The sequence below is a fragment of the Oratosquilla oratoria genome, chromosome 11 (genome assembly GCF_046742065.1).
Source record: "Oratosquilla oratoria isolate Oo_2021 chromosome 11, ASM4674206v1, whole genome shotgun sequence".
Lineage (NCBI taxonomy): Eukaryota > Metazoa > Arthropoda > Malacostraca > Stomatopoda > Squillidae > Oratosquilla > Oratosquilla oratoria.
This window is the reverse complement of record NC_134787.1, coordinates 52426476-52442497: the sequence shown is the minus strand read 5'-3', so window position 1 is coordinate 52442497 and position 16022 is coordinate 52426476. Positions and strand designations below refer to the sequence as shown.

The window sequence follows — 16022 nt, the reverse complement described above, 5'->3', positions numbered from 1 at the left end:
TGTGTAAGGAAAAGGAAGACAATAATGAATATTGTAGTTTTGGAGATCAGTCTGTTGAGTTTGGTCATTACATTGTATTGGGGTATGTTGATATAGAGGATTAGGAGGGAAACAGAAAGAATTGAGGAAAAGCAGATTTAAGAGAGACAGGGGTTATGGAGATGAAATTTTTGTGGTCAGACAGGTATGTGAGAAGTATTAAACAAAAAGTAAGGATTTTATTTGGGCCTCTGTGAGCTTGAAGAAAGATTAGTGAAAGAGGTGTGGAAGGCAGAGGTGGCAACCAAGGATGAGATGGATGGATGGGGTAAAAGGGGCATTGGGAAAGAGGGAAATGTTTGTTGAGAAAAGAAGGGAAAAGACAGAAGATGAGGTGAGTGGAGAATAGTTGTGTATGGATGATGCTGTGATGCATGGAAGGGAGTAGATGGGGATGGGGGTGAGGGAGTCTGTGTAAATGATATTTTCATGCAGCCCAAAAGGATTTCTCCCCGTCTTCTCCTTTTCTGCATGAAGGGATAGAGAGTGGCAGTAGCAGGTTAAATGAAATGGCCTTGCTGTGGATGTGTTGCACCTTGCTACATTGCTTTTGACCCAGGGCAGTGGGTGAGATGTAGGGATGACCCATCATCTAGGAGGAGCCAAGAGGGAGGGATGGGGGTGAGTGGGAGTGGAGTATGTGGGGATGGAATGGGTAGGAGTGGATTTTATGCCATATTTTTTGGCAGTATGTTTGTGAGAAGAAAGATGGATGTGTTGGCATTGAGTGAAACTAATTTGAAAAGGAGGGGTGAGTTTGAATTTGGGAGTGTAGTTGGGAGGAAAGAGAGGATGAGGGAGAGAAGGGCTATACTAGTAAATGAAGAGATGGGTAAGCGTGTGGTGGTGTGGAAGGTATTTTCAAGGTTAATGTGGATGAAGGTGAAACTGGGAAGGGAGATATGGGTTTTTGTAAGTGCATATGGGCCTGGTAGTAAGAAGAGTGTAGAGGAAAGGGAGGCTTTTTGGATAGATTTAAATGAGTGCATAGGTTGTCATCTCTCCCTGTATGACAGTGTAAGAAATACATCTGAAGTTGATTGAGAGAACCTGGGCCCCTCAGGGCTGGACTTCCAGATGAAGGTGATTAGGTGATGGTTTGTTTTGAAAATGGGCAAAATTAAGTAATGAGATACACAAAGGCACCTCAATTTTATGATATTTGATCATACGAAATTTGTGATTATCCATAGGATCTTGCATTTCAGTTAAAAATGTAATTATCCAAAATAAAGGACAAAAAATACTGTAATCCATTCCGTATTTGAACTAATTGGTGCATAAAGGGTTTGAATTTGGGGAGTATTGAGATACACTAGGTAAAATTACATTCCCCCCCCCTCCACTCTGTCACCCCGGTGCAAAATTTTCAATTCTGAAGGAATAAAAGTGGTATACATCCATGTAATAATGGCAAGGTTCAGATATGGGAGGGATTACTATATTGTCAGTTTCAGTGTCGGCAGTTGATTCAATTAGCTTGCCACCCATGATGATTACTGTGACACACAGTGCCTGTCATTCTGCTCAAGCAGCAAGCCACATGGCCGTGACTATTGTTTGTTGCTGTCTCTGGAGAGAATGTTAAAATGAAGGTTGATGGACATATGGAAAGAATGAATGAAGAAACACTAACAAAAATTGTGGTAAGCAGAAGTGATTAGGGTGAGCTTAAGAGGAAGACTGAAAATTATATAGAGATGGAATGAAGGGAATTTAAGGGTGATTATTTGTACTGTAGTGTCTGTGAGTGTTTAGTTTCTTTATTGGAGAGTGATGTGCTTTTGTACCATGATACCACCTTTAGGGAGTGTTTAGTGAGTCCATATGGTCCATTCAGTGAGGAAAGGAAGGTATTGGGAGATCTCAATGCTTGAGTAGGAGATGAGCCAATAGATGAAGTAGTAGAATGGAGGTTGGGGTGCCAGATAAGAATTGTAGTGGAGAGATGATGTTGAAGATATCCTTAGAAATGAAGTTGATGATTGCAAACTCAGTGTTTAAGATGAGAGTCAAGCATAAGCAAAGGCATCCTCACCCTCTGGTAAAAAAATAAAAGTGCATATTTGTCTTACTGCAAAAAATTTATGTAGTCTTTTTCCTATTCTAAACCCACACTGCTATTCTGCAATCATTCCCCCAATCTTCCTCCTAATCCTCTCAAAACCCTCCCATACTCCATGTCAACTACACTTATAAGACTACCCTCTGGTAGACTTTCTTGCCTTAGGCACATAACACAGTCTCCTCAGCCTCCACTATAACTACGACCTTCATCAGATATTCCACATAGAAAGGATGAGAGAGGAATGACTAGAATTAAAAAAAAAAAAAATTGGAAATTAGAAGTGGATAGAGTGAACCTTAGGGGATGACCAAGAATAAGGTAGATGGACTGGGTGAAGGGGGCATTGGGTGTAAGAGGAATGTCTGTTGAGCAAAGAAGACAGTGCTAAAGACAAGAGGGAATGGAGAGAAGCTGTAAATGGATGAGTAAATGACATAGCCTCATTGGATACTCTAGTCTACTCTGCAAAATTCTCAAGTGGATAGGGAAGAAGGGTAAACTGACAGCAGCTATTGGTTTTTGCTGTGGAAGTGCTGTTTTGGTTTATGCATATGTTTATATCCCACACCTTTCCAAAATCCCATAACTGGTGGAGGGTATCTTCCAGCTGAATTAAGTTACAGTGCCAATACTTGGTAGTAATCAGAAATTTTATATATTAGTATAGCTGTTATTGCCTCTGGATTAACTAGTTTTTCTGATAATAAGGTTGCAGAAATGCTGTGGCTGCTCTCAGAATGGCCCCAGTTGACTCCTGAGAGTGCCTTGGAGCTGTTGGACTATGCTTATGCAGAGCCTGTGGTGCGCAGCTATGCCATTCAGTGCCTCAATGACCTCAGGTAAGAAGCTTTATCAAACATCGCACAGTATGATTTGATGTGGTATATTATTAAAGATCCAGAGTCCTCCAAAACAAGAGAGAACTTGTGCAATAGATTATTTGTCATACGTAATACAATACACTAAGAATCCAAATTCCTTTCTATAGAGAAGCACATTTAAGTAGTAGGTACACATTTCTGTGCAAGAACCTTCAAACCCTCACACCCCTCACATCACACCACACAAATACATCCCACCAAATGCAACAAAAGCCACTCTAGCAGTATAATACTGAACAATCTACAATATAAAACCCATTGTACCTGTAATTCATCAACACAGAAATACATACATACATACATATACCAAAGGCTTTTTCCCCCTTACACGGGGGGTAGCCAAAAAGAAAAAGGCATAGAAATCACTCCCATCCATTTCATTTCCCATATATTCCACTCCCCTCCACCCTCCTCCCTCCCTCCTATCTTGGAACCTCCTGGATGACGGGTCATCCCTGCATCCTGTCCACTGCCCTGGGTCAGAAGCAGTGTTGCAAGACAGCACATCCACAGCAAGGCTGCTTCATAAAATATAAACACTATATCTGAAGGATATCATAATTTCTTCAGCAATAGATACATCAACTGAAATAGAAGGTGATACAGCCCAAGCAAATTCAGAATTAGGAATGATTGTCGCGCTCCTTGTTTAAGACTAAATATAAATATAAATGGGTAGGTGGTAGCTGGCCAAGATAGTTTAGATCACAAGGAGCACGAACAAACTTTATACATATAATTTTCACTTCACATTTGGTGGTGAATGAGACTAATTTGTTCCGAAGAATACAAACTCTTTGGTTACTCCTTACCCAAGGATACGCGGCGCGTTTCTACCGCTAACACTGTGTGTGCTTGAAAACACCTCACTCCGAGGGTCTGGGCAACCATTATCCTCAGTAAGGGGCCCTCCTGGGGCAAGGGGGCCCCCCCTCCCCCCACAAGGGTAGGAGGGTAGAAGCTCCATTGTCTAAGCGGTAGCGATCGAGTCAACATCTCTCACAGTCCGGCTAACACTGAAGTTCAGTTGGGGGACAGTATTCCCCGCTCCCGTGCTTGTATCAGGGAAAAATTAATTTCCTGCGCCAAACCCGACCTCGTTCGATTGTGACGAACGGAAGGCACGCACGCTGCTTCGGCCTTCTACACCCTTCCAACGGCGTCCTTTGTGTGGAGCGTCCTGCATCGCCGCTTGGAAGTGCTTGAGAACCCTGTTCCCTACCTTTTTCCTCTCTTTAATCTCCACCAGGTATTCTCCGCTTCTCTGTAAGTATGGAATCTGGTCCTAGTGTTGTTGTTCGCGATAGCATGTGTGCCTTCGCCCGCGGTGAATTTCGCTGCCGGGCTATTCTCCCACCGACAACCGTGGACCCACACTCTTGGTGTATCCATTGTCGGAATCTGGAATGTTCCCCTTCATCCCCGTGTACTACGTGCGCTCAATGGGATGATAAGCAGTGGTCCGCGTATTTTCATGCTCACCGGAAGGTGCAGCCACGGGTCAAAGTACGCGGGCAAGGAAGATGGCTTCCCCCCTCACCCGACACAAAGAGAAGGCATGCTACGTCGGCGGAGGACGCGGGCAGTTGTCTCCCCCCTCCTAAGTGTAGTAAACGGAAAGGTTGTACAATAGCCGCCCCGAGTCAATCTCAGGCCAAATTGTCTCCTGTTCCTTCCCACAGGGTGGTTAGCTTCGATGGGCACGCGCCTCTGACCCCGCGAACTACCCCCCGGGTACGAGCTTTTTCCTGGATGCGTCCGCCGGCCCCGCGATGCTACCCAGCAGCTCCACCCCCCCACGGACAAAGGAACCGAGTTCGGAGATTCGGAGCGCGTCAGCCTCTTCTTCTCGGGTAACCCCCAGTCCCCCTTCCACCCATCGTCAGACGAGCCGGGTCATCACCGGAACCCTTTCTATGCCCGGTGGGCAGGAAGCCCGAGGTGTACCCACACGCGCGTTCGTCGTAGGTGACTCAGCTTCGTCCAGAGGAGGCAGTCTCCCCTTGGCGTCTCCCGGACCATCCGCACCCAGGCGGGACTCTCCAAGCGGACATTCCCCGGACCTCCTCCCCACTCTCTGTTCACTCGTCACTACATTGAAGGAACAGATGGAGGCCCAACGGGAATTTTTCCCGCGCGTCTCCACCCCGGTCCGAGCCCCGCACGGAAGCTCGTGAGGAGTCACCGCCCCCAAGGGCCCCCCTCGACCAGCGTCCACGTGCTCGGCCCCCCCCGGAACCCATCAGCGACGAGGATGGTAGCGTGAGGTTCCTCTCTGCCCGTGCCGCCCCCTCCCACGCCGCCGCCGCTGTCCACAGCCCCCTAGGGGGGGACCACGCTCCCTTTCCCCTCCCGTTTCCCAGTCAGAATCCTCGATGGTGGTCCCACCTTCCTTCTCGGACGTCCTCGCGAGGGTTCGGAGGGCGAATCGACTGGGCCCCCCCGAAAGAAGAGGAAGCCACATTCGAGTCTGACATCTTCATGACGGCCAACTCTCAGAAAGCCCAGCCTACTCCCCTCCACCTTCCATGGAGTACGCAGACGGCGAGAGCCATGGCCCAGGCCTCCGACGCTCTCGCAACAAGGACAACCGAGAAGGCGTGTTGGCTTCCAGTCCCATTGGAACACCAGAAGCGCTTCTACACCCCATCGGGGTCAACCCTCAGAGCAGCCTCGATCCCGGCGAGGTTACCAGAGCTGGTTAAGGCGGACGTCGAGTCGCTGCGCAGACGAAACGTCCTCCTCTCCGGCAGGGAAGTCAGCGACCACATTCATTCACTGGCTCTGTCCCTGGCGGTGAACTCCTGGCTAGAATGCCTCCTTGCCTCGGCGAGGGAGTTCTTACCCGAACTACAACCCCAGGAAGAATGCGACCTCCAGGCTTTTTTGGCAAGCGCGAGCAGAGCCCTGAATCATCAGGCTTCCTGTCTCTCAACGTCCTGGGCCAACTTCGAGTCCCGCAGGAGAGACACCATCCTCGGGGACCCCAGTGACCCCCTCCTCAGGGAGATTTATGCTCCTTTGAGGAGGGCCCCCCTGCTCACCCACACGCTGATTCCCCCGGATATGGTGGACTCGGCAATCACTAGCGCCAACCAGTTGCTACACAACAGAGCCATCAAGAGAACAGCCGTCTCTAGCTCGAGGCCAAGGACCACCCCCCCATCGACCCCTCGGTCCTTTCAGACGCAGAGACAGCCTTTTCGTCTCCCTAAGCGGGAAGACGGGCCCCCACCCCATTCGAAGTCCAAAGCCCAGACAGGAAAACCCCGCCCCTTCCCCAATAGAGAACAGGGGCACAAACATCATAGAGGCTCTGGACCCCAACGCAGGAAATTCTAGGAACTCGCCTGCCGTCCCGCACAGGATAGGAGGTTGCCTCTCTCTCTACTGGAGAGAATGGGAGGCTGCCGGGGCGGAGGACTGGACCATCCAGGTCATCAAGGCGGGCTATCGTCTTCCTTTTCACACCATCCCCAGCCTCTCCCCCTATCCCATCCAAGTCAGCAACTACCATCCGGACTCGGATCGCGGGCGGGCCCTAGTGGAGGAAATCTCCACTCTGCTTCAGAAAGGAGCGCTCGAGGAAGTCTCAACTCCGGACCCGGGGTTCTACTCGAGGCTATTCCTAGTACCAAAAGCTACAGGGGGGTGGAGACCTATCATCGATCTGTCTCCTCTCAACAAGTTCCTTTCCCTGACGAAGTTCCGGATGGACACCCCAGAGGCCGTGAGGGCGTCTATCAGGGAAGGGGACTTCATGGTGTCACTGGACCTCCAGGACTTCTATTTCCAAATACCGGTGCATCCCTCATCCCGAAAATTCCTCCGCTTCGTCCACAAGGGCACCACCTTGCAATTCACCTGCCTATGCTTTGGCCTCTCCACAGCACCCCAAGTCTTCACCAGAGTGTTCAAACTCGTCTCAGCGTGGTCCCACTCCAGAGGGATTCGCCTACTCCGTTACCTGGACGATTGGCTGATCCTGCACACTCTGCGCAGCTATGCCGCGACCACCTGGGGACGGTCCTAGCCTTCATCCACAAATTGGGCTCCATAGTCAACCAGACGAAGTCAGATTTCATTCCAAGACAGAGAGTCACGTACCTGGGTATGGTTCTGGACTCTTCCCTCATGCAGGCATTCCCAGTAGAGAAGCGAATCCAGAATCTCTCTTCTCTCGTCGTGCAGGCACTATCGACCGGGTTCCTCACGGCCAAACAGTGCCAAGTCCTCCTGGGCCACATGGCCTCCGTCGAGAGGTTAATACCCAGGAGCAGACTGAGAATGCGACCCCTACAGTGGCTCCTCAAGTCCCAGTGGTCCCCGCTAAGGGGAAACACCCGTCAACACATCACCCTTACCGGAGAGGTCAAGCATTCTCTTCTCTGGTGGAAGGACCCGTGCAACCTGCTCGTGGGGATGCCCCTCGGCCCATCTCCCCCCGAAGTCCTCCTCTTCTCTGACGCCTCCAAGGAGGGCTGGGGGGCCCACCTCAACGACGATCACGTCAGCGGTTCCTGGTCCACGGTCGAGTGAACAGCCCATATCAACTGGCTAGAATTGAAAGCGGTACTGCTGGCTCTCCGTCACTTCTCGGGTCAAATCTCGGGGAAAGTTGTGGGCATCATGTCGGACAATTCCTCGGTAGTAGCCTACCTGAACAAGCGGGGTGGCACAGTCTCCTAGGACCTATGCCATCTCACTATGGTGATCCTCCTTTTAGCCGAGAATCTCCAAGTGGCACTCAGAGCTCGCTACATCCCAGGGAAGAAGAATGTCTGGGCGGACCACCTCAGTAGAAGGAGTCAGGTAATCAGCACGGAGTGGTCCCTCCATCCGGAAGTGGCGACCTTCCTCATCAACAAATGGGGCTCCCCTCTGGTGGACCTTTTCGCCACCAGATGGAACCACCAGCTCCCAGTGTATTTCAGCCCTCTCCCGGATCCGCTGGCAGCGGGAGAGGATGCTCTTCTGCAAAGCTGGGACAACCTCGACACCTACGCTTTCCCACCGTTTCCCTTGCTCCAGAAGGTGCTCCAGAGAGTACGAACCGCATCCAACCTTCGGATGACTTTGATCGCTCCCTGGTGGCCGGAAGCCCCATGGTTTCCAGACGCCCTCGAGCTAGCAGTGGAGGAGCCCCTGGCCCTTCAGGGAAGACCCGACCTTCTACATCAACCAGTCAATGGGGCCTGGCACAAGAACCCGTCAGCCCTGGCGCTTCACGCGTTCAGACTATGGTCCGGATCCTCCTAGAGAAGGGTTTCCCCAAAGAAGTGGCAGAAGACATGTCCTCCCCTATTCGCTCTTCCTCAGCTGCCCTTTATCAAGGGAAGTGGAATGCTTTTGCAGAATGGTGCCACTCCCGAGCAATAGCCCCAGAGCAAGCCACCATTCCTCTGATTGCCTCCTTCTTCCACTTCCTCCGGAAGTCCAAGAAGATCTCCCTCTCGGCAGTGCAGGGCTATAGGGCAGCTCTTAATCAGGTGTTTTCTCTGAAGGGCATGGATCTAGCCCTGTCTCCAGAAATTTCCATGCTCTTCAGACATTTCAGAAAATCATGCCCCCCCAGGGAGATCACTTCTCCTCCATGGGATGTGGCATTAGTCCTCAACGCTCTGCGGGTCCCCCTTACGAACCCCTCCGAGATGCTAATTTCAAGGACCTCACCTTGAAGACAGTTTTTCTCTTGGCCCTGGCGTCTTCCAAGAGGGTCGGGGAGTTGCATGCCATCTCTTATCGAGTCGCCCACTCGAAAGGATGGCAAGAGGTCTCCTTCACTTTTCTGCCCCAATTCATTGCCAAAAACCAGGATCCGGCCAAAGCCGACCCTAGATTCTGGTCCTTTAGTATTCCTTCCTTGGACGACTTTGTAGGGGGCGAACATGCGGAAATGGTCCTATGCCCGGTACGTGCTATCCGGACCTACCTCAAGAGGACGAAGCATCTTAGACCAGACTTGCCAAGACTGTTCGTCTCTACCAGGGGTACACCCAAGCCCGTCACTAAGACTTCCATTTCTTACTGGATCAAGGAAGTCATCCGCAGGGCCTACGCCTCGAGCCCCACGGATTACCCTGGAGCAAAAGCTCATGACCTCAGGGCAATAGGGCCCTCCCTAGTCTTCCGAAAGAATCGGTCAGTCAACCAGGTCCTTCAAGCAGGTATATGGAAGTCCCAGACTACGTTCACTTCCTTTTACCTCAAAGAGGTCATGTGGGAATCCTTAGGGACCTTCTCTCTAGGCCCCATAGTGGCCGCCCAAGAAGTCCTGAGATAACATACCCCGTACCAATGGCACACAGCCAACCCTGAAGCCTCATCCAAGTTCTGGATCGGCAACCACGGGGATACCTATCTCAAGTCCTTCTCATACTCCTACATTCCCTTACCTCACCGAGGGCTCTCAAGCATTCCAAGGGAATCAGTTCGAGCCCTGCAAGTGAGTATGCCCTGTCTGTCTCCACTCTGGGAACAGATCCAGGTGCCCTTCACAGTTTCGGGGAATGTATAAGGGTCTGGTCAACGTAGATCTTAGCACTCTACATTTTCTCCTTACGAGGGTTTCCCAGGCTAGATAAATACTTCCTTCCCCCCTAAGTCCAAGTCTCCTTGGGTAAGGAGTACCGAAGAGTTTGTATTCTTCGGAACAAATGTAATTTTTGCAGGAAAATTAATTTTTCCCTGATACAAACCTGAGGTACTCCTTACCTCTAATGGCCCTCCTCATCCACCCCGCTAGTAGTTCCTTCTCCCTGGCCTGTCAACCCTCGTGACTAATTTCATACCTGGCTCAGACAATGGAGCTTCTACCCTCCTACCCTTGTGGGGGGAGGGGGGGCCCCCTTGCCCCAGGAGGGCCCCTTACTGAGGATAATGGTTGCCCAGACCCTCGGAGTGAGGTGTTTTCAAGCACACACAGTGTTAGCGGTAGAAACGCGCCGCGTATCCTTGGGTAAGGAGTACCTCAGGTTTGTATCAGAGAAAAATTAATTTTCCTGCAAAAATTACATTTTTATTATTGTGATATTATTACTTGAAAGCCAAAATAGATAGATAACTGTGATGTGTACGGGTGTGCGGATGTGGGAGGCTGGACTTAATTAATAGACACCGACACTTGTATGAATATCCTGGTAGCAGTTCCAACTGTGACCGCTAATCGTTGAACAAATCACTTGTACCTATCTTTTAGTTTAGAGCTCTGACAACTTTGAACTGAATACTTTTCTGACAACTTTGAACTAAATGCTTTTGGGTGTCTGAGCAGACTGAACTTTACTTTAATGCTCGCTAGGAAGAAAGCTTTGAATGAATATAAGCTCCTCCTACAACTAATTATGATTGGCTAAGAATCTCTCTGTATGGTAGAAAGGGCCAATGGACACACGTGGGAAACACACGGTTTCGTCAACACTCCTGCTTTCCTTAAACAAGGCTCGGTTCATTCGGGAGGTCAGAGGTCACGAATCCATTACAGAAAGGGTGACTTCACGAGACAGAAAAAGTTTTTGCTTGATAAGGTGCCCAGCACGCGATGCAATGACGAAAACTAGTATCGACTAGTATCACTGTGTAGTGGTGATGATGCCGTCGTCAAACCAATCACCACATGATGGTTGGAGAACAAGAGACAGGACCCCAAGTGTATAGCTCCTTTTCTGTATACAGTAAACCCATGATATAACAAACCATTGAGAAGGAATAGTATGATATTATACCTGGAAATTTGGTATATGTCTTGATGTCACACGTATACAAACATAACACATACATATGTTGTTGTACATTTGAATACAATAAGAATAAGATACAATGCACTACAAGGTATTTTTAAAGTATTGTACTGTATTAATTATACCAGGAAACAAAGCTGTAGTCATACATACATACTTATACCAAGGCTTTTTCCTCCTTACAAGGGATGTAGCCAAAAAGGAAAAGGCATAAAATCATTCCCACCCATTCCATCCCTGAATACACTCCACACCCCTCCACCCTCCCTCTTATCTTAGCACCTCCTGGATGATGGGTCATCCCTGCACCTTGTCCACTGCCCTGAGTCAGAAGCAGTGTCGCAAGACACAGCACATCCACAGCAAGGCCGCTTCATTAAATCAGCGACCCCCCCTCTCCGTCCCCCCCATGCATAAATGGAGAAGACGGGGAGAAATCCCTTCGGGCTGCGTCAAATTTTGCTCACACATACTACCTCACCCCCCATCCCCCCACCCATTCCACCTCATGCATCACAACATCATCCATATACAACCATTCTCCATTCACCCCAGTCTTCTGTCCTCTCTTGTCCCTCCTCAACAGACATTCCCCTCTTCCCCAAAGCCCCCTTCACCCCATCCATCCACCTCATCCTAGGACATCCCCTCATGTTCACTCCCTCCACATCTGCCTTCCATACCTCTTTTACTAGTCTTTCTTCACTCATTCTTTCCATGTGTCCAAACCATCCCAATACTCTTTCATCAACCCTATCTCCCAACTCCCTTTCCACCCCCGTTCTTCTCCTCACCTCCTCATTTCTCACTCTATCTAGCCTAGTAACCCCCATCATACTTCTCAGACACCTCATCTCAAACACATTCAAACTCCTCTCTTCCTCTCTTATGTTCCATGTTTCTGCCCCATACAGTGCTGTTGGCACAATCACTCCTTCATACAGTCTCCTCTTAGCATCCATTCCCAAATGTCTATTCCTCATTACACTCTTCAATCCACCAAGGCATTTACTTGCTTCTCTCAATCTACATTCTACCTCCACCTTCACTCCACCTTTTCCTGCCACATTTGCACCCAAGTATCTAAAACTATCCACTTCCTCCAGTTGCTCTCCCTTAATGCTCACTTCCAGTCTACTGCCACTTTCACCCCTTGTACATCTCATCACCTTACTTTTACCCACATTTATCTTTAGCTTCTATCACATACTCTCCCAAACTGTCACTAACTTTCTCAGTCCCTCCTCCGATCCTGCCACAAGCGCAGTGTCGTCAGCAAACAACAGCTGGCTCACCTCCCACTTTTCTCCATTTTCTTTAACCATCTCCAAACCCTGACCCACTACCCTTGCATTTACCTCTCACACTACCCCATCCATGTATAAGTTGAACAGCCAGGTCGACATAACGCATCCTTGAGGAAGTCCCACCTTTACATCGAACCACTCACTCTCTCCATTTCTAATCCTGACACAAGCTCTACTACTCTCATAAAAACTCTTGACAGCTCCTAGAAGCTTTCCTCCTATCCCATATATCTGCATAACCTCCCACAGTGCCTTTCTGTGTACCCTATCGTAAGCCTTTTCCAGATCCATAAAAACCCAAAAAACATGCTTCCCCTTTCCTATAGCTTTCTCACATATATGTAGATGTCACCATCAAATATGCCTTTACACCAGAGCACTGCATTGCATCATTGTTTGTGAACTTTATATATATATCAAATTAAGTTCATTGTAGAAATGGGAAGAAGGAACATGGCATTTGTTATATCTGAAATTTGCTATAACGGATTATTGTGCCAAGGGTTTACTGTATTATAATTAGGTAAATACTCATCTCACAAAGGAAGCACTCCAAAGTAGACAAACTCCTAGAAATTAACCCAATAGAGAAGACAAACAAAACTAGCACAAATATAAATATATACATACATATACTAAGGGCTTTTTCCCCCTTACAAGGGAGGTAGCCAAAGTCAAAGGCTTAACTCCACTCCCATTTCATCCCCACATACTCCACTCCAATTCACCCCTCCCTCCCTCTTTCCTTAGCTCTTCCTGATGATGGGTCATCCCTGCATCTTACCCACTGTCCTGGGTCAGAAGCAATGTAGCAAGGCAGCACATCCACAGCAAGGCCACTTCATTTAATCAGTGATCCCCCTCTCTATTCCCTCATTCAAAAAAAGAGAAGACAGGGAGAAATCCCTTTGGGTTGCGTCAAAATATCATTCACATGTACTCCCTCATCCCCCTATCCCCCACCCACTCCCTTCCATGCATCACAGCCTCATTCATACACAACCATTCTCCACTCACCCCTATCTTCTGTCTTCTCCCTTCCTTTCTCAACAGACATTCCCCTCTTTCTCAATGCCCCTTTTACCCCATCCATCCATCTCATCCTTGGTCACCCCCTCATGTTCACTCATTCTTTCCATGTGTCCAAACCATCCCAATACTCTTTCATCAATCCTATCTCCCAACTCCCTTTTCACCCCCACTCTCCTCCTGACCTCCTTCTTTCTCACTCCATCCAGCCAAGTAACCCCTATCATACTTCTCAGGCATTTTATCTCAAACACATTTAAACTCTTCCTCACTATGTTCCATGTTTCTTCCACATATAGTGTTGTCGGCACAATCACCCCTTCATACAATCTCCTCTTAGCATCCATTCCCAAATGTCTATTATTACACTTTTTAATCCCCCAAGGCATTTACTTGTTTCTCTCGATCTACATTCTACTTCCACTCCTTCCTCTCCAGCCACATTCACACCCAAATATCTAAAGCTGTTCAATTCCCCCAGTCTCTCTCCTTTAATACTCGCTCCCAATTTGCTGCCATCTCCCCTTGTACATCTCATCACCTAACTTTTACCCACATTTATCTTCAACTTCCTTCTTTCTCATACCTTCCCAAACTCCATATAGATCCTAAAATATCAGCTGCATGCTACTTAGCAGATTTTAACCCCACATTAATATACATCCAATATCCCAGACAGGGTATTCAGGTTATTATGTATGTACATACATACATAATGGTATATGTATGTACATACATATACCAAAGGCTTTTTCCCCCTTACACAGGGGGTAGCCAAAAAGAAAAAAGCATAGAAACCACTCCCACACATTCCAAGTTATTACTACACATTAAAACAGCACCAACATAAAATCAGCTTGGTAACTGACACCAATTGCCCCAGATGCAACCACTACACAGAAGACAGAGCACTTGACATTACACTGTCCTACAAAAAATTCCTTCACTGAGTGACTTGTGGGTTGGGGGATCCAGGCCAGATAGCGACTGTCAAAACAGCGACAGTCATAATAGCGGCTTCATAAGGGCGACGTAATCAGGTGAGCGACTTTCAAAACAGCGACTGTCATAATGGCGACCGCATTATAACAGCGACTGTAACAACAGCGACTTTACTATCAACTAGTCAGAATGGTCGCAGACTTATGTTTCAATTGCTTGTATTTACGTGTTCAGTTGTGTTTACTTTGTAAGATAGATTCAGAATGAAATATGCTTAAAAGGTCGCAGACTTATGTTTCTATCGCTCATGTTTATTTGTTCGTGTTTACATGTTTGTGTTCACTTTGTGAGATAAGTTCATTGAAGTGAATTTACTGGTCGGTCGCTCGGTCGTCAGTCATAGTAATGTTTGGCTTGTTTCCTGTACATATGTGGAGTATGAAAGCCAAACAAGATGCAGGACTGCCATGAACCAACAACCAGCTGGAGAGTTGGCATAATGCTTTTCAGGGATCAACAGAAACCCATCATCCTACCATCTTTCAATTCATCGAACCCTTAAGATGGGAGGAAGCCCTTCAACGGACAAACCGAACCCAGCTCCTACAAGGCAGAGACCTGACTCAGAGAATGAAAAGATATATGACAATGAACACATGAATCACTGCTGTACAGCAAAATCGAGATCAGTATGATCTTCTGCAATTCCTTTGAGCCCTCGCTCACAATTTAGAAATAAATGTGGCTTGATCACTTGATGACTGATTTTTATTGCAAGGCTTGATGACTTTCTGTTGTTTGGCTTGACTAGCCTTTTTCTTTTTAAATCATGTGACTTCTATAGCTAGTCCAAATAAAATGTTGTTTTAGATTCCCTTTAGGTTTCAATTTTTTATTACTGAGCAGTTTCATGCAGTTGATGCGATGATGTCGCTGTTATGACAATTGCTCTTATAATACAATCACTATCATGTGGTCACTGTTGTGATAGTCACTGTTTTAAAAGAATCGCAATTGTGAAGTCGCTGTATTGGAACCCGAGCCGAGACTGGGGTCATGGATCTCCTGGGAAAGGGAATTGGGACAGCAAATTGGTTGATCCATGCATACCCATTTCTTTGCAACCTTACTAGATAATTCATCTTTTCTTACAGTGATGATGATTTATTGCTGTATCTGCTGCAGCTGGTTCAGGCTCTCAAACATGAAAACTACCTCAAGTGTGAACTTGTAGAATTCCTGTTGATGAGAGCTCTCAAGAATATGAGAATTGGACATTATCTTTTTTGGCATTTGCGGTGAGTGATTATAGTTGTATATCCTAATAATTCTATTATGGATTGATATTGACTGATCAGATTCTGTATCACATGCTATTTTTAAAATTAATTGGTACTATATGTAATTTTTATTTTATCTTTTTAGATCAGAAATGTATGTGCCATTAGTCTCCATTCTGTATCACCTGTTGTTTTAAAACTAATTGGAACTAGTAGCCCCTTCCTTCTATTCTTTGTATTTATTTCAGTGATTTGTAAGAGGGGAAAAGCAGTTAGTATATATATGTACATGTGTTTTATATATATATATATATATATATATATATATATATATATATATATATATATATAATTCTTATTTTATCTTTTTAGATCAGAAATGCATGTGCCATCAGTCTCCATTAGGTTTGGGTTGCTGTTGGAATCTTACTGTAGAGGTTCATTAGAGCATATGAAGCAACTTATTAGGCAGCTGGAATCACTCAAGAAATTTAAAGGTAAGGCATAAATAGAAAGAGTGGACAGTTGTACTCAATTATCCTCACATCAGGATATTACTGTGCTAATACATCAGTCTGTTGCTTCAGTTTTGTCTTGCAGGAGTTCTGTGGCCCCAAGAAACTGGCCATGGTTACTAGCTGAGCCGCTAAGTCACTCAATGAGATAAAGAGGTTGTGTGGTACTTAATGGAAAGGGTGAATGTAGGACAGTGTACTATAAGATACCCTGTGTCGTAT

General features: G+C 47.1%; 1 protein-coding gene across 1 annotated transcript in view; it reads left to right on the top strand.

Annotated features, from left to right (window-relative positions):
- The window catches only part of LOC143029825 (phosphatidylinositol 4,5-bisphosphate 3-kinase catalytic subunit delta isoform-like), a 76307-nt gene that overhangs the window by 42010 nt on the left and 18275 nt on the right, over positions 1–16022 (top strand). Inside the window, exons 13-15 of the mRNA XM_076192885.1 lie at positions 2816–2946; positions 15160–15303; positions 15658–15782. Of these exons, the coding sequence (XP_076049000.1) occupies positions 2816–2946; positions 15160–15303; positions 15658–15782 (400 nt within the window). The remainder of the gene's footprint in view (positions 1–2815; positions 2947–15159; positions 15304–15657; positions 15783–16022) is intronic.